The 22,252-nt window shown below is 48.4% G+C and overlaps 1 protein-coding gene across 1 annotated transcript in view; it reads right to left on the bottom strand.

The window, feature by feature from the left end:
- MBTPS2 (membrane bound transcription factor peptidase, site 2) overlaps positions 1-22,252 on the bottom strand; it is a 358,518-nt gene that overhangs the window by 262,025 nt on the left and 74,241 nt on the right. The window contains exon 4 of the mRNA XM_085622476.1: positions 9,743-9,846. Within this exon, the coding sequence (XP_085478602.1) occupies positions 9,743-9,846 (104 nt within the window). The remainder of the gene's footprint in view (positions 1-9,742; positions 9,847-22,252) is intronic.

Raw genomic sequence — 22,252 nt, forward strand, 5'->3', positions numbered from 1 at the left:
ACCATTCCCTGGCGCTGCTGTGGTGGTCATGAGGCAGTAATATGCTTGGCGGGACCACCATTGTCCCGCCAAGCAAATTACCAGTCTCCACTCCACCACGGTTTTCATGGCGGTTCCTCCTGCTGCCTCATGACCTGTAAATGCACACAGGGGGGCACAGCATGGGCGTGTGCATGCACACTAGTTCCTGGACGGCATGGACTTTGCAGTCCATGTCGTGAAGGAACAGTTTTTTGGTGTTTCCATTGGTGTGCCCATTTTCAGGGCACCGCAAGGGGAACGTCAAAAAGAAAGCCCACCAGACAGGAGGACAGGTGGTCTGACCACGACTTTGGTGGTGCGGCAGCGGGGCGAGCTTGGCACCGCACACCAAAGTGGTAATCGTGCCCGACTGTTATTCATCGACAAAGGACACTAATAGTAGACCAAATTACACAATGGTTGATCAAGAACATCAGGATGAAATGCAAAAATGCTTTCTTTATCCTTCGGTTATTGTCAGATTGTTCCCACTACACTGCAGGTGATAAACAAAAACAAAAAGAGTAGAACTAGGATACTACAAAAAAATGCTTTGATCAAAATTGGGGAAGACTACGAGTAGGACAAATGAGTGAGTAGCATTCAGAGTTATACTAAGGGGAGCCTACTTGGCTACAACTCAAGATAAAGAACTCCAGCTTGAATGAAAACGGACAGATGCAGACAAACCATTTTAAGAAATGGGGAAAAAGGTGTGCTGCTGAATCTGGTAAGAACAGTGGAAAAGGCAGAAGTTTTTAAGCTTGATTAGGAAACACGTGAGAAGCACTGGATTGATTTATTAATGCACACAACAACTCCACAGAGAGGGAGATAAAATGGAGTGGTTGTTTGTAGGTTAATTAAAAAAGCAAAGTCCTACAAGCAAATAATTATTCTAAAAGGAGACAGTGGGGAAAACATCATTACCTAGGTAGGAATTAATGGGGTTATAAACTGCAGGGATGTGGCGAGCCAGCAGAATCAGAAGTTACTCACTGAGTTCACCCTTTCCAGATTCTCATGAACAAAGCTAGGTAGTGGCTGCCCTACTGACTAAGGACAAAGTACTCTTGGAAATAGGGGCTATGCAAAGTATAAACTACAGGGTGTGATGGCTTCCCAATTGATCTATATCAACCCTCTGCTGAAACTCTCAGAGAAGTAGTTACAGGCGTTTCTGGATATGTGCCAGTTGCAGGTGTTTTTATAGACAAGGAGAGAAGCACAGATAATCTTGAACCTGAAACTTGACAGAACCCTAATGGATGTAGTGGCTTATTGTCTATTATCTATGAATAATGCTGAATTTAAAATCCTAAGGATAATTCTGGCAAATGGATTAAAGCAGGCAACAGATAATCTTGTGTCAAAAGTATTATTTCCATCTGCGAACTAGTGGTGGAACCTGCACACCAACTGGTTTGTGAATGGGAATGCAATTTGCAACGCAACCTATGTCCCAACTGGTCACGCTGGAAATAGTTTATTTGTAGGGGGCGGGGAACGAAAATGAACTGCCTAATGAATATTCATTGAGCAGGCTGCAAATTGCGACTCCCTGTGATTTGCCACCAATGCAAGAATGGAGGCCTTCAAGGCACGGCAGTCCTCCATCCTGCATTTGCTTTTCGAAATGGGAAACCTTTTTCCCTTTGAGGTGTTGAACATGGTGGTGTCAGTTTGCAGCCGATTCTGGCTTTGCTTAGGTTGAAGATGTGGTGAGGGCATCGGTCGGTTGAAGCCCCTGAACGGACTGAGTTCATGATGGAGGCAGGGTCCTGTGGAGCGAGCTGGCTCCATTTGGTTAGTCGGATGTCTGTTGTGTTGTTTCAAGAAGTGGGTGGCCTTGGACTGGAGATTGAAGATTTTGTAGAGTAGCAGTTGGTGATCTTGTCGTGAAAGAAGGTTGTTGCAGAGATCCTGTGAGGGGGTAATGTTGTTCGTTGCAGCGGAGGGGTTAGAGAATTCTTTGACGATGTTGAAGAGTTCTTTGCGGCTATTGGAGCTTGATTCGATGAGTGAGGCTAAGGCCTTTTTCTATGATTCTCTCAACTGTCTGTGGTATAGGTTGAGGGCGGTCTTAAAGGTGGTCATTTCCTTGCTCCTCACCATCTCCTTTCCAGTCCTTTAGTGAATCTGAGGTCTTTAGTGGTACCAGCTAGCCTGCTTAGTGGACCTTCTGCTGATGGAAACGACGCGGTCAGTGCAGTTGGTGATCCAATTGTTGATGTTTGACATTCTGGTCTAGTGTTGGGAGGAGATGGAGTGGGTGGAGATTGAGGGCGTTGATCAATGGGTCCTTTGAGACTTAGCTCCAGTTGCAGTGGGGGGGGGGGGGGGGATTGTTGGGCAGTATGGAGATGGAGGCCCGTGAGCTGGTAATGTTTAAGTGGCCAATTGAGTGGTCAGTCCAGCGGAGTTTTGTGGTGAGGCTGTACCTGGTGCAGTCAATGGAGGTGAAGATAAGGTCTAGAATGTGACCTGAAGTGTGCGTGGGGTCATGAGCGAGTTGGGCGAGTCCAATGTTGTTCATGCAGTCGAAGAGGCTTGGTATTGTTGATGTCATTGTGGTCGTCGATATGGAAGTTGAGGTCACCGAGGAAAATGCAGTTGTTGGAATCTATGGCTACGGGGATGGGGTAGTGAAGTAGGCAATGAAGTTGCAGAAGGCTGGACGTGGTCCTGAAGGACGGTAGGCAAGAGTGTCACTGATGGTGGTTTTGCTGTCTGTTTGAGGTCGGAAGTTAAGATGTTTCATGGCTGGGGTGATGTCATCATTAGTGTTGCTACATTGGATGGATTCTTTGTGTATGACGGCGATCCCTCCACCAGGCTTGTTGATGCGGTCGCAGTGGGTGATCTTATATCCTTCAGATATTGCAGCAGCGATGTCAGGCACGAAAGTAAGGTTTAGCCTGGTCTCAGTGAGGAAGAGGACATCGGGTATGAGGGTGGATATTAGGTTCCAAATCTCTGTTGTGTCTTTGCATAGTGAGTGTGCACTGAGATGGGCACATGCAAGTTGGTGTATTTGTCCAGGTGGTGTTTGTGGAGCATTTGGAGTGGCGCTAGTGTGTGTGCTGTGGCAGGTGAATCGGCAGAGGGTGCAGGTGAAAGGTTCCACCATGGAGCGGGGGTCGGGGCAGTGCCAGTGTTTGTTGAGGTGTTCAGGGCGAGGTTGTAGAGCTCGGCAATGGTGTATCTTCAGGGGCGGGAGGGCCTTGGGTCGTGGTGCTGGGTGTGTACGGGTGCATACGGGCTTGCCTCTGGCATGTCAGCTGCACGCATCAGTTGTATGGCCGCTCTGCAGCCTGCATTAAGTAGGTCCTGGGGTGGGTTGGGTTTCTGTTTGTGGGAAGAACAGTGCGAAAACCCGGGTGAAAAAACCTGAGTAGTGGCAAAGTCACTGGATCAGGCTGGAACAAGCAGGAACTGGAAGCCACGCAGTGGAGGCTACTCCGCTAAGACAGAGGAGCGTCGCCCCCACTGCAGCAAAGCAGTGAAAGAAAGAACAAATAAAATGATAATAACTCAAGTTTATTCTCATTGTATTTGTTCCTCCTGCGCAGCTTTGCGGGACGTTTGGGCTGCTCGGCTCTCAGATCAGGAGAAGAGTAGTTTGCCCACTCCTAGTGCTCATGATGCTTAGGTCGGCCCTCTCGGAGCGGTCAAACAGTCATGTGCACTTTGCATGTTCTCCATGCAGACTGCATTACAGCCTGCGTGGAGAAAATGCCCAGGCCTCAATTCCCTGGCTGAGCGGCAATCCACAGCGCTCAGACCAGTCACAATGCTGCCAAACCCTTTCTCCAGAAAGCAGTCTGTCGCAGCAGGAGCGACTCCAAATCTGATAGCCTCCACAACACAGGCCATGGGAGTGACTAGAAGGTCACACATGGATGTCAGCCACAGTACATCAAAGGGTTATCAAAGCGCCCTAACCCTACTATTTATGATTCTCCTATCAGCCCCATCTCCTTCCTAAGATGTGCCCGGGCTCTTTCTAGTGACCTCTCTCAGAAGTGTATGCTATGAAGTGTACTGAAGAGCCTGGCTCTTCCTTTATCCATTGTGTGTCCCACTCAGCTTTCAGGAATACAGTAATCCACAAATCTGTCTGGGGGGAATCCTTTACCCCCCATGCTCCTCCATTCAGCCCTGGGTTGCCGTAAATGGAATCCAGCCTTTCATCTATTAGGCCACTCAGACACACATACACCCATCACACGCATGCAACCACACGTACACTGCACAGCATTACATAAGAACCATACCAACTTGATGTAGGCAAAGTGTGAGTTAATCACACAACTGTGGAGCTTTACATGAGTGAGCCTGTAAGCTTCACACTAGTGACATGTAAAAGGCCTGTTCACTCCTACCAATCACTATACATTAAGCTGCTACCACTGTGCTTGTGCTACTAAACTTCTGGTAAACGCAGTATCCTTTCACCTCCTTGAGGGTAAGCATTTTGGGTGCACCTCCTGGTTGAACAAGACTGCAATCTTTGAGACAGGCCTATGTCATGGTGCACCCACATGACCCATGTACGCTCATGACTAAACAAATCTGCACCAGGGATCCCAGATATTGTTGCAGCTGGGCAGGGGTGAAAGCCCATCTCCATGGTAGAGACGTTGCCGTCCCAACATGTGCAGATCCAGATATGACTTGTCAGTCTAATAACTGCTGTGGTTTTGCCTCTCACAGAACTCTTCAGTGTGCTGTCTGGAGAATTAAACTGGTCGGAACCCACTTCGAGCTAGTAGCATTGCCGCACTTGGAGCCGACAAAAGGTGACTCCAGACCCCAAGGAGGCCTTCTGTGTGCCTTGCCCACTGCTGGACACTACAGCAGCAGAATTAAGAGACCTGGTGTCAAACCTATTGCCTGGGCGCCCCGGGAGTCAAAGGCATTGCCGCAATAGGAAGAGATATGTCTACCTCCTCCCAGGTGAAAACGAAAATGAATAAGTATACTACACAGCCATTACATATGCCTAATCTAGATATGGGAGTAACCCAGAGTCAATAATCTTCTTAACCAACCAGAATAGACACTACACTACAAGCAATACAAGCATACGGTATGGCTCCAGAGGCCAAAATAAGAGAGGTGGGGTGGACGTTGAACTCCTTGTGGTTTATTGGCTGGCAAACAGAGATGGCCTTACAAGTGTGATCCCCCACAGTAGATTCAGATGGGAGGATGACTGAAATTGTGATGGAGATAGCCTCTGCCTTTTACTACCAAAACGTTTGGTACAGCAAAAGCGCTCTGAAAGTGAGCAGTCCGCCCCGCTCTTAGACGATCTCCCTTCAGTGACTTACCACACCGGACAGAGTTGAGATCATGGTAGAAGAAATTGAGGAGAACATTCACAATATACAGCCAGGCAAAACTCCTTATCTGAAGGATTTCCACTCAAATACTAAAGAAAATGTAAGTTGCTCTTCTCTCCCCACCTACTGCACCTATATCAAAGGATCACAGAAACAGGCCAATTCGCACCGAAGCTTGACCTGACAACAAATATAATCATTCATAAGCCAGAACACCTGTCTAAGCAATGTTCTCCTAAATGTCAATCTCCCTCATTAATATGGAGACCTATGCCAAAATCTGGGCCAGACCTCCCCGGTGATCGCCTCCCTGGTTAATCTGGATCAGAGTGGCTTCATCCCCCATCATGCACTCTGGGACAATAGTGCACTCTTGCTTATAGATTTAGCAAATGAACCAAGGGTCATAAGTAAGGTGGCTTGGGTATTTCAACATGCACATCATTTCCTTGTATTATTCTGTTTTCACAGAAGATGAATTGTTTATGTATTTTAACATGTATACTATATTTTGTCATTTTTTGCTCATTTTTATTGATTTTATTAACCACACACAAAAAAAAAATCTTTTAGATGTGCTCTGAAGACTTCTTTTTATTTTTTACCAATCTGGATGAACTTCTATACTATGGGCACATTGTGTAACCTACTAATATTGTGTTTTCACAAAATAATAAAGTTTAAAACGAGGTGTGTACTACTGCTCAATCCTGAACGTTCAAGGTCAAAGTGCGATGTAGATTGCAGGCGCAAGAGGATGAACTCAGCGATGGTTAGATGTGCTAATGGCAAGCATTACGACTACTTATGAAGTAGGCTCCCCAGTCATTAAGACAAGTCTTCATCCAAAGCTGAACATATAAGGTGGACCCTAAACAGAGCATAGTAAAAACAGACTGCATCAAACCCATTTATGTGGTAACTTTGCAATAAATTATGAGTAACAGCAGAGAAAACAAGCATTGCCATAGCCAATAGGTGTCGCTTTTGGGACCTTATCAGTATTTAGTTATGCAGCACAGTATCCTTGGTGCAACAACATCAACTGTTGCATGGCTAAACACTTATAAGGTCCCAAGAGCAAGACCTATTGACTATGCCAATGCTTGTTTACTTGAGGTGGGTGGGCAGCACAGACATTAGGTGGAAGGGAAGAAGCAAAAACTGACTAAGTGGGGGTCGGAGGGAAGAAGCAAAATGGACTCAGATGGGTGAGAGGGAAGAAGCAACATGGACAAGGAGGTGGGAGGGTAAATGCAACCAGTGGCGGCCAGCACGGATATGGGGTGGTGAGGCGAGAGAGTAAGGAGGTATATAGTAAAAATAAAGAAAAATAAATCGCTTGCCTCCTCGCCGCTCTGTGCATTTTAAAGAGCAGTTTAGCTAAGAAAGGGCACTTAAGTAAGGCACACTGATGTATCGGTGATAAACACAAGTACAATAACAGAAAATATGAAAAATATTTTAAAAATCAGCATTAGAAGCTAAAGAATGGAAGCGTTAAAGATACAAAGTAAACAGTTGTAGTAGGTGAATGCACAACAAGACACAATCGGTAAAACTGGACTGCACACAACAGGAAGACTGTCACAGATTGGGACGTCCTCCAGGATGTTAACAGGAGATACCACACCACCAGAGATAAGAACACCACTGCGCCCAGGACACGAAGCGCAAACTCACTTTAAAAAGCTGCCAACAACAACATTACAGTTTGAGCCGGATTTGTTTAGTTTTATCATCTGTCTACCTGCCAAAAAAGCTGCATTTCTGGCGCGACTACCCAGCCCCAGGGGAAATTATTCCCTATTCTGCTTACAAGAACTTTTCCCATTCAGTGATGGGATTTTTTTGTGTGGGGGGGGGGGGGGGGGGGGGGGGAATAGCGCCTCCACGCTGGAAGTGTGCTCTTATCCATCTCCACGTTCTGATGAATGTATTAATGAACACTGTGGCTCAAAGTGGAGCACTTCCTGAATAACAGTGAAAAACGCAGCCAACGCCTGATGACAGATCTCAAGGGGTCACCTCGGGTGTGGATGTTTCCCAGGTAATGTTTTCCTGGGCATTCTGGAACTTGTAGTTGTGTATTTAATACCTTCGCGAAATGCACCTGTACAACCAGATGTTTGGCTTTTCCTGGCAAAAAATGTAGTTAACATTACAGCAACAACTATAACTGACATAGAAACGACTGCATGTGCTACTGACGCCTGGCAACCTGCGATCTTCGAGTGCTGACTCACAACTGATACACACTTTTACTGATGATAGCAGATAGCAGCGGTGCGTGGGGGAGACAAGATTTCCTGGCACGGGCAAATCTTTCCCAGGACTTTGAACCCTTAGCCCTGTACAAGAAACAGCAGCTGCAATTTTCATTAATAAGAAAAATAAATAATTTATTTCAGAGGAAAGAGCAATTCAACATCACGCAAAGAGGAGGGCTCTTGTTAACCGAGAGAGGTAGGTGTGTATGTATCCTCGAGACACAATCAAAACAGCAACACGAGTGTCTGACTCAAAACCAACCCCCACAACATTAATAGACAAGAACCGGATTCTAATGAAACGTACTATCAGTGCCTAATGCACAGCAAAAACTCGCTGCGGGACAACTGTTGACACGAAGAAAACAGACAGCAGCACACAGAAATGCGCTGTAACCCCGTTGCTGTTGCCTGAGGTTTCCTGCACGGAGTTTGTTTACACTACAGCATGTGATCTAAACTTGAACGCCGTACACTTTACGGAAACGTTACCGGTTTCCAAGGCAGAAGAAGGGAAGCCACGATAAACAGGCTTATAAAGCAGGCACACGCATTCCTTTTTTGCCCATTTTTTCAGGCTTGATTTGGAGATGTCTGGCTACGAGACACTTGGGCGGTTTCGGCTATTTGAAAGCGAGATCCACCGACACACACCAGCCAGCAGAAAATAAAATATGTCCAAAGCACTTTGAAAGTTAACAAGCAAACATTGCTCGGCGAACTGGATTGCAGGTTTCACTTACCAACACATCTCGCTTGCGGGGCCGTTACCCACCGAAGTGGCAGCCTTCCGACTGAACAGCGCTCCGCAGTTCTATGAAGAAGTGGAAAAAGTGTTTAGCGGGAGGCCAAGCCGAGGAAGCCTGCAGTGACACGTGGGCGGATACATATCCGTCTGTGCAGGTGCGATGCGGACCCAGAGCCACCCGCGACCCTCCCAGCCCGGGCTCCCCATGAGGAATGGCCGGGGTGTGTCGCCGAAAGCAGCTTTCATGGTATGCTGGGGTCAGGGAGCACTTGCTTTACCAGTTTCCGTTTTGATTGAGAAACGACTGCCAAGGCGACAGGTACATTCCTGTCCTGTAAGCGATGACTCGACACATGAGAGGGCGCTCTGTTCAGCACATGACGTATGCTGCCACGCAAAGGTTATTTCCAGTAATCGGGTCAGAAGCTTAGCTATTTTCTTTTTAAATCATAAATGCAACTTGAATTTAATTAACAGCGCTCTTCTACGAAAACAGCTTCTACGTGAATAATCATTTTAGACTTGGACAAAAACAGCATGTAAACACTATAAACACAATTCCTCCCTAATGGATGCCATATGGCCGCTTGAAGTGGAACACAATAGACTTCCAAGCATGCCATAACACCAGTTAGTAAATGGTTTATACAGAATTCAGATGTGCTGTGGAGTGTGTGTTTATATGTGTATTCACAGAAGTTTCATTTATGTCAACATTTCCGCACGGAAAACGAGTGAAACGGAGAAGGAAGGGGAGGGAGCAAGCAATGAGTTTCATTGCAGAGTAATAGTACAGGGAAACACTGCGTTTAACTGCACTTTTTATTGTCCTCATTTATTAATCACATTTTGATAAGGAAGTCCATACCACATCAAAGGGACAAAGTAAACAGATACTGACCTAAGGCATATTTAAAGTTTTGCTAACAAAACAAAATAAACAAGCAGCGTGCGCTGCCCACCCCTCGCGCACACCGGCTCCTTGCGCATGCGCCGCCCCCATATTTAGGTCAGGCAGCGATGCGCAAGACAAACAAAAAGTCCGAACAGTGCGGACTAAAACTGTAGTTGGTGGCAGCTGCTTCCGGACTACACGGAAGTCAGTTGGGCCACTGAAAACAAAGGTAAGAAATGCGAGAACAACACTAAGCCAATGGCAAGCAGCAGGAGAAACTACCGGCTGCTTGCCAACATATAGAGATTACTTTAGGTCTCGCTGAGACAGCGCATGCAGCGCATGCGCTGCCAAGGCAAGACCTAAACACACACTTGACCAAAAAGCATCTAGGTTTTAAAAGACAGATTCAATAGGCGCTAGCATGGTCCTACTAAAAGAGAAGAGAAGCTTAAATTACCTTATCGCTGCCACCCCGTGGCCGATTTCGTGTATTACACCGCTGATGAGGATCGCAGAGAAGAAATAGGTCAGCTGGCTGATGGGCAGATTGATCCCAGGCACCTGTTAACATTGGAATAACAATACCACACTGGAATAAGACACCAGATGTCAAGCGGAAGATTACTGAGCTTGCAAGTGTCACAGTCTAGCCTCTAAATTAAACACTTGGGCAGGAGCCTCGTTTTCTTTTCACCCATCAGATGCAAAAATATGGTTTTATTTTGCCCATGAGAACCACTAATTAACGTTTCTACAGATAAAAGTGAGAGTTAGGTTCTCTCTACAACTGTTAAACAGACTTTAATTCATACTGCTTGTGTTCCAGGGTTGTTATAACACGTATCTTTTATAGCATCGGTAACCAGCTATTTACTTGACCTTAAAGAGCAAGTTAAGTTACTTACCTTCTGTAATGCTTTTTCTGGTGGATACAGTATTTACCCAGCGATTCCTCACCTTTTGAATATCCCAATGCGGCAGATTCCACTGAAACGTCTCTTGACAGCTCTCCCACATAAACATGGGCATCACAATGCCCATAACTACACACAAGGCACCGCATGAAGTCCCTTGAGCCATAAGAAGCCCTCCTCTGCATGCTGATGTCAGTTTCCAGTCATTTATTTCATGCCTTTGAGGCGAATGGGTGAAACCAAAATCACAAATGCAATAACAAGATGCTAAACTTTAACTCAAAGATGTATGTGTGAATATATATATATATATATATATATATATACACATACACACACACACATACATACATACATACATACACACCACCAATCCCGCTTTATGGATAAAAACGGGTCTGACACATGCTTGGGTTGCACTTCAGGGATTTATTGCCACCATATAGCAATGTTACAATATCGCGATGTCCTCTCACAGCTCCTGGCAGACGCGTTTCGGTGGATGCCGTTATCAATGCCGGTTGTGTGCTGGAAAGTTCAGAAATGAAAAACTTTCGCGGGCAGTTCGTTTAAAAAACCAGGTGAGTAGTCCCATTGGACTATAGCTGTAACCACAGAAAGAGGACTGGGAAAGTTCCATAAGTAAGTACTTTTCCCCTCTCTGAGTCCAAGGTTCCTCCAGTGCGCCGATCACGCTTAAGGGACAGTGAACACGAGAATCGCGAGCCAGGTACAGTGACCCGCTCGTGCATACATTTGTGCACTGATTTAGTCAGCCCTCAAGCGACCTTTTCCTTTTACGTTGCGCGATCCATGGCGGATTTCATCGCCGAAGTGCAACTCAACAACAGTCCATCTGTTGCTCTTTCCCCAATGCCTACACCAATATCCAGGCTGGGGGGGCGCCGCATTGTGCAGTCCATGCACAGGGTCCACTGGGTTGCCGGCGATATGCGGAGCTCCAAACTAAGAGGTGTGTCAGTATGCGGAGCCGACCTCCGCCACAAATACACCACCAATCCCGCTTTATGGATAAAAACTGGTCTGACACATGCTTGGGTTGCACTTCAGGGATTTAATGCCACCATACAGCACTGTTACAATATCGTGATGTCCTCTCTCACAGACCTGGCAGACGCGTTTCGGCGGATGCCTTTATCAATGGCGGTGTGTGCGGAACGCGTCAGGCCGCGACTTCTGAACTGTTGAAGTCTGCATGACATTGTTGTTCCTAGAGTGCTCCCGGAACCAGAAGGGTAACCTGTGAGCTTGAATCTACAACGCGGGGGAAGCACCACAGCTGAAATCAGCGCGGGCCGATGAGGTGGGAAATCGCCCAGCTCATTTCGGGAGGACCGACGCTAAAATTATGACTCTCCAGCTCAGGGGGCCCATCCAGGGCAGGCATTAGGGATCTTCTGAACCTGGCACCCATTCAGGGTGAATTAGCGACTCACTACAAATACCACAATCCTGTGGGAACTTGCAGCCTATCAGCAGGCGGCATTTTTTCATTTATGTGGGACGCGCATTGCCGAGTGAAAGAAGAGAACGGCCTTTGAAAAAGCGCAAGCGAAACGCGTCAGGCCGCGACGTCTGAACTGTTGAAGTCTGCATGACATTGTTGTTCCTAGAGTGCTCTCTGAACCTGAAGTGTAACCTGTGAGCTTGAATATATATATATATATTACTTCTTTTCCAATCCGGTGACGATAATCCGCCGAACAAAAACAGGACACAGACCCAAAGTAAGTGCTCAAAATAAAGTTTTACTCCTTCTTCGCCATGACGCATTTCAGCTCGTCAAAAGCCTTGTTCACATATATATATATTTTTTTTAATATAAAACAAGACAAACCCACAGCAAGAGGGGGTAGAAGGAAAAATACCAAATCAAGATCTAACTATTAGCAATTTAACTCCGAAAAAATTTACGGAAGACCAACAAACCGTATTAAAGAAAGGACTAACCTTCTGCCCAACAAAGACTAGAATATACAGAAACTCGCATTGACCTTTACCTCTTTACAAGGAAGTTAAAATTACATAAATGTTTCCAGTTGAAGGGCACACAACACTTGACTGCAGGACAATCAACTGTATCGAGCTCACATACTGCACAACCAAGTTCAACGGATGCTCTCACGGGGGAAAACCTTAGGACATTACAAATCCTATCTAGCCAGATTGTCGATGGCGCACAAGGCTCGACCCAAGACGTCTCTCCTATAAGGAGTTTTGGCATAGAACAGAAAGCACCAAGAACTAATTTCAAACCTCAATCTACTTATATGCCAATATCTCCTTTTTATACTATAGACATATTTGAGGATTCTGTCAATAAAGATCTGCTGGAATTGAGATCTACAGTGCCAAGGAGTCTAGAGAACAATCTCACCATAGAGCAACGTATGGCACTTCTACAACTAACAAGTGATCCTGACCTGATTTGTAAACCCTCTGACAAGGGTGGAACGTGGTGTTGATGACACGAGAGTACCATGAACAAGAGGCACTACGACAATTGTCGAATAAGTAATGTTATATTCCAATAGCAAAGACCGAGTATATTGAGAGCATCAATGAATATCATGCGCTCATCCAAAAATGGGCGGATCGATGGATGCTCAACAACAATGAATTCAAGTTTTTGATGTGCCCTTATCCTGTTACGGCAACATTTTATCACCTGCCAAAAGTACATAAAGACGCTGTTCGACCACCAGGACGCCCAACTGTGTCCTCTAAGGGCTGTCTTACAGAAAATAGGTCTCAGTACATTGATTTTTTCCTGGAAGAATTTGTACACGTTGCCCTCGTACATCAAAGACACCACCACGCATGTCATCAAAAATATCATGGATATACCATGGGAATCAGACATGTTGATGATTGTCCTAGATATAACAAGTTTGTATACCTGTATTGAACATACTAAAGGAGTGAGTGCTGTACAGTATTTTAAAGGGAAGATCCTTAGAATTTACAGAACATAATGCAATGCTGATGGAATTTATCGCATTCTGTCTAATGAACAACATCTTTCTGTTCAACATGCAACACTATCGCCAGATACAGGGTACGGCTATGGGCACCTGCTTCGCCCATAGCTATGCAAACTTGTTTGTTGGCTGGTGGGAGAAGCAGGTGGCCTGGGCTGAGCAGTACAATCATTGGACTAAATGTATCACTTCATGGCACAGATACATTGATGATTTGTTTATTTTGTGGAAGGGTTCTAAAACTGAAGCAGAAAATTACATTGCGGAATTGAATAATACCTTGAGTCTCCATTTCAGCGGGCACTTAAGCACCACAGATGTATCTTTCTTAGATCTTAAAGTGTTTGTGAGAGATGGTAAAATGGTAAAATTTGCACAATTCTCTTCAGGAAAGAAACCGCGGGCAATTCCGTCCTTGAAGCACACAGTAGCCATCAAAAATCATTAAAAAACAGTATACCCTATGGCGAACTATTACGATTAAAAAGAAACCGTACTCTAGACACTGATTTTCAGAATGAGGCATTAGCAGCAATTGAAAGATTTAAATCGCGGGGCTATTGCCCGGATCTGCTGGCTAAAACTTTAATCAAAGTGAACAATATTTCACTGCTATGCTTACTACGGACTAGAGAGGATATAAATAAGCAAGAGAAGGAAACCTTTAGATTTATTACAACTTTTTCGAATGAAACAGGCCCATTGAGAAAAATTCTGTGCCGTAATTGGCATATTTTGAAAGCAGATGGGGTGATAGGAAATTCACTTCCGGAATATCCACAGCTAACCTTTAGAAGGAGTAAATCCCTAAAGGATACTTTGGTGAAAAGCCATTACGAACCCATTCCATTTGTTTTAAGTATCAGCAAACTCACTGGCTTTTTTCCTTGCCTCAAATGTAAGGCATGTAAACAGAGTAAAAAGGTCTCCACAAATAGAATCCCAGGTATGAAGAACCCTAGGGTCATTAATACGTTTTTGACCTGCAACAAGCCTTTTTGTGTGTACTGCTTGCTATGTCCATGTGGCAAGCAGTACGTTGGAAGCACGATACATCCTACAAAGCGACGTATTTTAGAGCATGCACGAGCAATTGAGAATTAGGATTTTACGTACCCCGTAGCTAGACATTTTGCCAAATTTCACAATAGCAACAGAAACTCATTAATATTTTTTTGTCTAGATCATGTACCAACTAGTGACCGGGCCGGCAATCGAGAGCTTAGATTAAGGCGGTTAGAATTCAGGTTTATAATTGATTTTCAAACCACCGCCCCTAACGGCTTAAACACTGAAGAAGAATTAGCTAGTCATTTAGGCTAAGATGCATGATCTTGACCGTTCTCTCTCACTTAGCTGCATAAAATTTAAAATCTATCATTATATGTGTAATGAATATTAATACATTATGTTGGAGTACTGATCTACAATCATTTTGATATCTTGATAAAGATGTAATGTTATCCCTGCTTTTCCCTCATGTGACTCCCCCCCCCCCCCCCCTTCTTTATTTGTTTGCTTATATGACCGAGTGTTTATTTGGGGACAACTGGTTCCATTATGAATTTCTGCAGATACAGTCAGATAAGGAAATTGTCTATCATGATATTTCTGTGCAACGCATTAAGGTATGGGTGCCCATTCAGGGCTCAATTTTTACGTTGAGAAATGGAAAAGTCGGATTCATAGTAATATGTAATGATTATAGAACGTTGACTTTTGTTTAGCCTATACTTATTTTTATTATTTTTATTTTTCTTGCACACTTGGAACTGTAAATATCTGCAGCGGCATTTTATTGAATGTTTGTCCCCTCTTAAGGCTGCCATGGCATTAATGCATCTTTATGCCCATTCAGGGCTCAATAGTGCAAGTCAGTGTTTAGAATGCACGGTTTGGAATCATGACCTTGATTAGTTAAGGAACAGTTATAAAAGAAATGCTTTTTCAAGGAACTGCAAAATGTAGCTGCTTTGAAGAATGATTAATGATTTGTATTACCATGATACTACGAGTTGCACCACGTTGGCGTCTCCATTCGTGATTATGTTTTGGAGTTTATTATGTTTATTTTGCTTGAACCGGAAACACTAAGGGTAAACCGGATATAATTCTGTTGCACATTACGCACTTTGTAAACAGTCGAAAAAGGCACGAAAGCCGAAACGCGTCCTGGTAAACATTCTCGGTGAATAAACTGAACCAAGAACCTTGATTGAGTGCGGTCCCTTCATTTGCGCGGTGAAATGAAGTTTCTGAGCTGAATATATAACACGTTATAGTTAGGAATTAGCATTTAAAAAACCTTAGAAATTCACAGAAAAAACCATAGGTTTCAGGGGCGTTATAGTTAGCGGGACTTTTCACTCGTACAAAACCATTGAAATTCCCCCGTTATAGTTAGTTCAGCTAACTATAACTCACGCGCCCGCAAATCACTGCTAATGACGTCACATATTACATCACTCACGACATGGTCAGTGACATCACTCATGACATCACTGATAACATCTCAAATTACATCACTGATGACATCATCCAGTGAATGTGTGTTTTTCTGAAAATTACATATGTTTTATATATGTATATCTCAAGTCGATGAAAGAATAAATGGGTATATAAGTGTATAAATGGATGATTTGTTTTTGAAAAATTTATTGTATAACTGACTGATTAAGTATCTTAGTGAATACATGGCTTAGTGAGTAATGTTTAAATATGTAAATATCTGAATCAGTCTCTCACTTTGTGTATAAGTGGCTGCATGGGTTGGTGAGTAGCTACATGAGTGTCTATATAGGTTATTAGTTGTTTTTTTGAGTATCAGTATGAGTGTCTGAGTGTCTGTATGGTTCAGTGGGGGGTATTACGCAGTGCATAGGTGCATGAATGAGTGACTCACTGTTTGTATGTGTTGAAGACAGCATGTGTGCAGGACTGTATGGGTGGATGAGTGTGTGCATGGGTGTGTTAGTGCGTGAATGACTGTCTCAATAGTGTCTTTATGAGTAACTACATATGTTTTAAACTAGTATATGTGACTATTTGTGTATATAAGTGAGTATATGTGAGAGTGAGAGATTGAAAGAGTTCCTGTACGAATAAGTATGTGTTTCTATAAGTGATTGTTTAAAAGACTAAGTATATGTAGGTTTCTGTAGAAGTAAGTGTGGTGGTGTGTGTATACCTGTATATGCAAGTAAATGGATGTTTGATTCTTTATTAGCATGAGTGACAATGTGTGTGAATAACTCTATGGATGAGTGGCATTGTGTAACAGGATGTATAGGTGTACGAGTACATATGATGAGTGAGTACATGTATGAGTGACTGTATAGGACTGTTGGTGAATGAGTGGATGTGTATGTGGATCTTAGAATTAGTGAATAGGTTGTTGTAACTTGTTAGAAGGCAGCCTCAGAGGGGCCCGGAGGGGGCCCTGACTGCCCTGAGACCCACCCTCGAGGTATCGTAGCCGGGCACTGGTGGGAGACTCCTCAGGGGAGGAACCTCGTATCTAGGATCGCACACTCGGCACCACACGACAGAGAGACACCACACGAGGAGTTCTTAAGGGCAAATCTTTATCAGATCGAAGTGGTAGGATCTTTATGATCAGCCAGGCAAATATATACAAGCAGAGCATGGGCTCACAGAGTCTTGGAGGGGGTTAGGAGGTAGCGGGACAGTCTTTGGGGATAGGGATCAAATGCAGGAGCGTACCCGGCGCACAGCTCACAATCCTCAAGCTGGGGGGGATACACTTGTCGTCGTGGGGTCCAGCGGGACCAAGAGAGTCGGTGGGAGCCGCGAGTCACTCAGCAGGGCTCGGATACAAGTTCGGCGGTCTTACGATTTTCGAGGAGCCGCGAGTCACTCAGCAGGGCTCAAGCACAAGTTCGGAGGTCTTACGATCTTCAGGGAGCTGCGAGTCACTCAGCAGGGCTCAAGCACAAGTTCGGAGGTCTTACGATCTTCAGGGAGCCGCGAGTCACTCAGCAGGGCTCAAGCACGATCTTCAGGGAGCCGCGAGTCACTCAGCAGGGCTCAGGTACAAGTTCGGAGGTCTTACGATCTTCAGGGAGCCGCGAGTCACTCAGCAGGGCTCAGGTGTTCCAAGGCGAATCTGCCGGACAGTCCCAGAGCACCCCTTGTTATAGGGCGACTCCTCTTTGATGTCCGGAGTCTGTGCAGGCAGAGGTCTTGTCACCTGGGGGTCGCTTGTTGGGGTTTCCTGCCATTGTCCTTTGATCCTTTCAGGGCCGGGTCGGGAGGAGTCCCAGACACCCAGCAGGCATGGAGCCAGCCCTCGGGGAGGCCGGCAGGTCGATCGAAACCCACCTTCCCAGGGAAGCTCAGAGGTGCGATAGAAACTGCTCCTCCCTCTCTCATCCCAAGGGGAGCGTGATGTCCTCCAGCCGGAGTGGCGCCTCTAGGCCAGGGTTGCGCTGGGGCTGGGCGGCCATCTTGGTGCATGCAGTGGGCACGCGGGCCCGGTGTGGCCGAAGGGAGGAAGGCCACGGACGGGGAAGTCCGGGTTGGGTGCGTGTGAGTTCTGGTGGGAAGGATCGGCTAGGCCGTGGGTTTGGGGGCTGGTGTGAGGTGCAGGGGTCAGGTCTAGCTATGTTACGAGGGCCGGGTCTAACACGCGTCCCCCCCAGCTGAAAGCCGGAGAGAACTACCCATCTTCTTGGGGGTTCTCTTCGCTGAGGCGGAAGAACCGGGAGAGGCCATCGGCGTTGGCGTGGTCGGACCCAGGGCGATGCTCCACGGTGAAATCCATCACCTGGAGGGAGATTGACCACCGCAGTAGCTTGGGGTTTTCCCCTCGCATCTGCATGAGCCATCGCAAGGGGCGATGGTCGGTTTGGACCTTGAAATGGGTGCCGAACAGGTAAGGGCGTAGTTTCTTGAGGGCCCAGACTACGGCGAATGCCTCTCGCTCGATGGTGCTCCATCTCTGTTCCCTGGGCAATAGTCTTCGGCTGAGGAAGGCTACGGGCTGGTCTAGGCCTTGGTCATTTACCTGGGAGAGGACTGCCCCGATGCCATGCTCGGAGGCATCAGTTTGTACCACAAACTCTTTGGAGTAGTCGGGGGCCTGGAGGACGGGGGCAGTACACATGGCCGCTTTCAGGGCCTCGAATGCCTCTTGGCAGGCAGGGGACCATTGCACCTTCTTGGGCTGCTTTTTGGACGCGAGTCCCGTGAGGGGACCGACCAGGCTGCCGTAATTCCGGATGAATCTCCGGTAGTAGCCCGTGAGGCCCAGAAAGGCTCGGACCTCCGTTTGGGTAGTGGGGGGTTCCCAGGCTAGGATGGCGTCGCTTTTGGGCTGTAGAGGGGCGACCTGCCCGCTTCCGACCTGGTGCCCCAGGTAGGTTACCGAACCTTGCCCACTTGCTGGCTTTCACGGTGAGGCCTGCTTGGTGCAGGGCGGTCAGCACCCTCCGAAGGTGCTGGAGGTGCTCACTCCACTCAGAGCTAAAAACTGCGATATCGTCGAGATATGCGGCACTGAATTTTTCCAGCCCGGCCAGGACTCTATTTACCAGTCGCTGGAAGGTGGCCGGGGCATTTTTCATCCCAAAGGGCATCACGCGAAAGCGATAGTGCCCATCCGGGGTGGAGAAGGCGGACCGCTCCTTGGCTCCTTCTGTGAGCGCAATTTGCCAGTAGCCGCAGGTGAGATCGAAGGTGCTGAGGAACCGAGCAGCCCCGAGCCGGTCAATGAGCTCGTCGGCTCGGGGAATGGGGTGGGCATCGGCTCGGGTGACTTCATTGAGTCCCCGGTAGTCCACGCAGAAGCGGAGTTCTGGTGCGACCCCGGAGGCAGCTGCTTTTGGGACCAGGACCACGGGGCTGGCCCAGGGGCTGTCTGAGTGTTCGATCACGCCTAGGGTCAACATTTTCGAGACTTCGGCTTGGATACAGGACCGGACCCAATCAGGGACTCGGTAGGCCCGGTGTCTCACTGGCGGACTGTCCCCGGTATCCACGTCATGGACACACCAGTCGGTGACCTTAGGGACCAGGGAGAAGAGGTCCGAAAACTGCCCTTGGAGCTGGCGGCAATCTTCACGTTGCTGGGGAGTGAGAGACGGGGAGAGGTTCACTCCCTCTACGGAGCCGTCCTTCTCTTTGGTGCACAGGAGATCCGGGAGAGGATCTGACTCCTCTTCGGACCCATCATCAGTGGCCAGTAGGAGGCTCAGCTCCGTTCGCACAAAGTGGGGCTTGAGGCGGTTCACGTGGAGGACCCGGAGGGGGTCCCGGGGGGACTGGACGTCCACCAAGTACGTGACCTGGCTTTTCCGCTCAACCACCTTGAAGGGCCCGGTCCATTTATCCTGGAGGGCGCAGGGTTTCACGGGGGCCATGACCCATACCTGCTGGCCCGGCTGAAACTCGACCAGAGTGGCGTTCTGGTCGTACCAGCGCTTCATCTCCTCCTGACTCGCCTCCAGGTTGGCCTCGGCCATCTCTCGGAACCTTCTAGTCTGATTTCGGAGGGTCAGGACGTAACGGAACACATCTCGGGGGGGGGCCTCGGGGCGCCGCCTCTCAGCCTTCCTTGAGCAGGCTGAGGGGCCCCCTGACGGGGTGCCCGTAGAGTAACTCAAAGGGGCTGAACCCAAAGGATTTCTGGGGAACCTCGCGGTATGCGAATAGGAGGCAGGGGAGCAGGATGTCCCACTTACGCCGGAGGGGCTCTTCCAGGCCCGCGATCATCCCCTTCAGAGTCCGGTTAAACCGCTCTACCAGGCCGTTTCCTTGGGGGTGGTACGGGGTGGTGAACTTATAGGACACCCCGCATTGTTGCCATAAGGACTTCATGTATTGGGAGATAAAGTTGGTACCACGATCGCTCACGACCTCGCGGGGGAAACCCATGCGGGAGAAGATTCCCATCAACGCCCGGCCCACCACGGGGGCCGTGACGGTGCGCAGGGGGATGGCCTCAGGGTAACGGGTGGCATGGTCCACCAGGACGAGGATGAACCGGTGCCCTTGGGAAGTTGGGGGGTCCAGGGGCCCTACAATGTCGATCCCGACCCGCTCAAAAGGGGTACTGACGACTGGGAAGGGTTGGAGGGGAGCCTTGCTCTTCCCTCCGCTCTTCCCACTGGCCTGGCACGTGGGACAGGACTTGCAGTGGGCTCCTACATCTGCTTTCATTCTGGGCCAGTAGAAGTGGGTCACGAGGCGACTGTACGTTTTGTCCTGGCCCAAGTGGCCTGCGAGGGGAACATCGTGGGCCAAGCCCAGGAGGAGGTTTCGGAAGCGTAGGGGTACCACCAGCACCCGGCCGGACCCTAGCTCCACCGACTTCTGTTCGCTGTACAGAAGGTCATTCTCCCGATGCACCCGGTGCGTCCCCGTTTGGTCGCCTGCGGCCTGGGCCTCTGCCTGTTGCCGGGGCCGACCAGGGAGGGACAGGTAGCCTGCTCTCGGCAGAACTCTTCTCGGGAGGGGCCCCCCTCGTGGCGCCAATGGGCTAATTCGGGTAGGTCGCCTAACTCGGTGACTGGGGTGGAGTCGGAAGGCGGGGGTTCGTCACTGGCGATCGACTCTTCTGGTGGGGGAATGGGGGGACCCTCGGCTGGGACCATCCTATCTTCAGGGATCGGGGCGTCGTCGACTTCCCTCAGGGGGGTCAGTCGAGCCGCCATGGATCGAGTGGTGGCGCACACCCACTCAGGGAGGCCCATCATCCCTAGGTGGGTCTTGCGCTTAACTTGTCCCCAGGAGGAACTTTCCAGGTCGTTCCCAGGAGACAGTCGACGGGCTGGGAGGTTCTCACTGCAACCTTCAGTTCACCGACCACCCCTCCCCACTCAAAGGGCACCAGGGCTACCTTACATAGGCTTTCTGTGTTGTCGGCTGAAATGACAGGGCAAAAGACGTTGGGGAGGACCTGGTCTTCGTGTACCAAATGGCTGAGGACACCGGTGATGCTGGCCCCGGTGTCACGGAGGGCTTCTACTTGGTGGCCATTGATCGTTACGAGCTGCCCATATTTCTTTGTGTTAGAGGGCAGGAGGCTCCCAGGGACCATCTCTCTATCTCCTAAGGATACTAGGGCCATAGCGGCGGGTTCCCACTCCTCGGCCTCCTCAACCTCCTCCCCCAGGGCTACATTGGCTATCTGTCTAGCAGGGAGTGCTGCCTGGGTGGTGTGTGGGGCCATGGGGCATTCAGGGTCATTGGCGTAATGCCCGGGCTTCTGGCAACGGAAACAAGTGATGGTTACCCGGTGCCCCCGTCTAAGGGGGGGGCCGGATACAGCTGGTGGGGGTGCCGGGAAAGGTGGCGGTTGGGACTTCGGGGGGCTAACCTGGGACTCTCTCTGCCCTCCCTGGTTTCCCCCCCCTCTCTGGCGGGGTGGTCCCTGACTGGCTCGGGGGTACTCTCCTACAGGGCCCCGGGAGACCCGGGTGTTGGTCCAGCGATCCGCCTCGACAGCCAGCTTTCTTGGGTCCGTGAGCTTGCTGTCGAGCAGATGCTGGCGTAGTTCCACAAAGCAGTTGGCCGCCAGGTGTTCCCACAACATAAGGTCGGTTAGTTCTTCCATGGTGGTTACCTTGCTGCCCTTGATCCACCCATCGAAGGCGCGGCTGAAGAAATTCACATATTCCACCCAGGTGGTACCCGGGATCTTCCTGCAGTCCCGGAACCGCTGGCAGTACATCTCCGGGGTGAGGCCGTACCTTGTGAGGAGGGCCGCTTTCATGTGTTCATAGGAGGTTTGCATGGAGGTGGGTAGGTCGAGCAGGGTGTCTCTCCCTTCGCTCAGGAATCGTCCCCATAACCCAGCCCCCCAATCCTTCTGCGGGACCCGATGGGAGGTCATGGTGACCTCGTAGGCCCGGAACCACTGCTGAATGTCATCATTTTTGTAATATTCTTTGACCACATCCTTGGGGATGTGGACCTTCTGCTCCGTCGGGGCGGCCGCATCCCGGTTCCCCGGGGGCCGCGTTTCTTCGCTTCTTGCTTTCAATTCTATTTCCTTCAGGCTGCGTTCATGTTCCAGTTGAAGTCTCCTTC

The sequence above is a fragment of the Triturus cristatus genome, chromosome 8, assembly GCF_964204655.1.
Source record: "Triturus cristatus chromosome 8, aTriCri1.1, whole genome shotgun sequence".
Taxonomy (NCBI): Eukaryota; Metazoa; Chordata; class Amphibia; order Caudata; family Salamandridae; genus Triturus; species Triturus cristatus.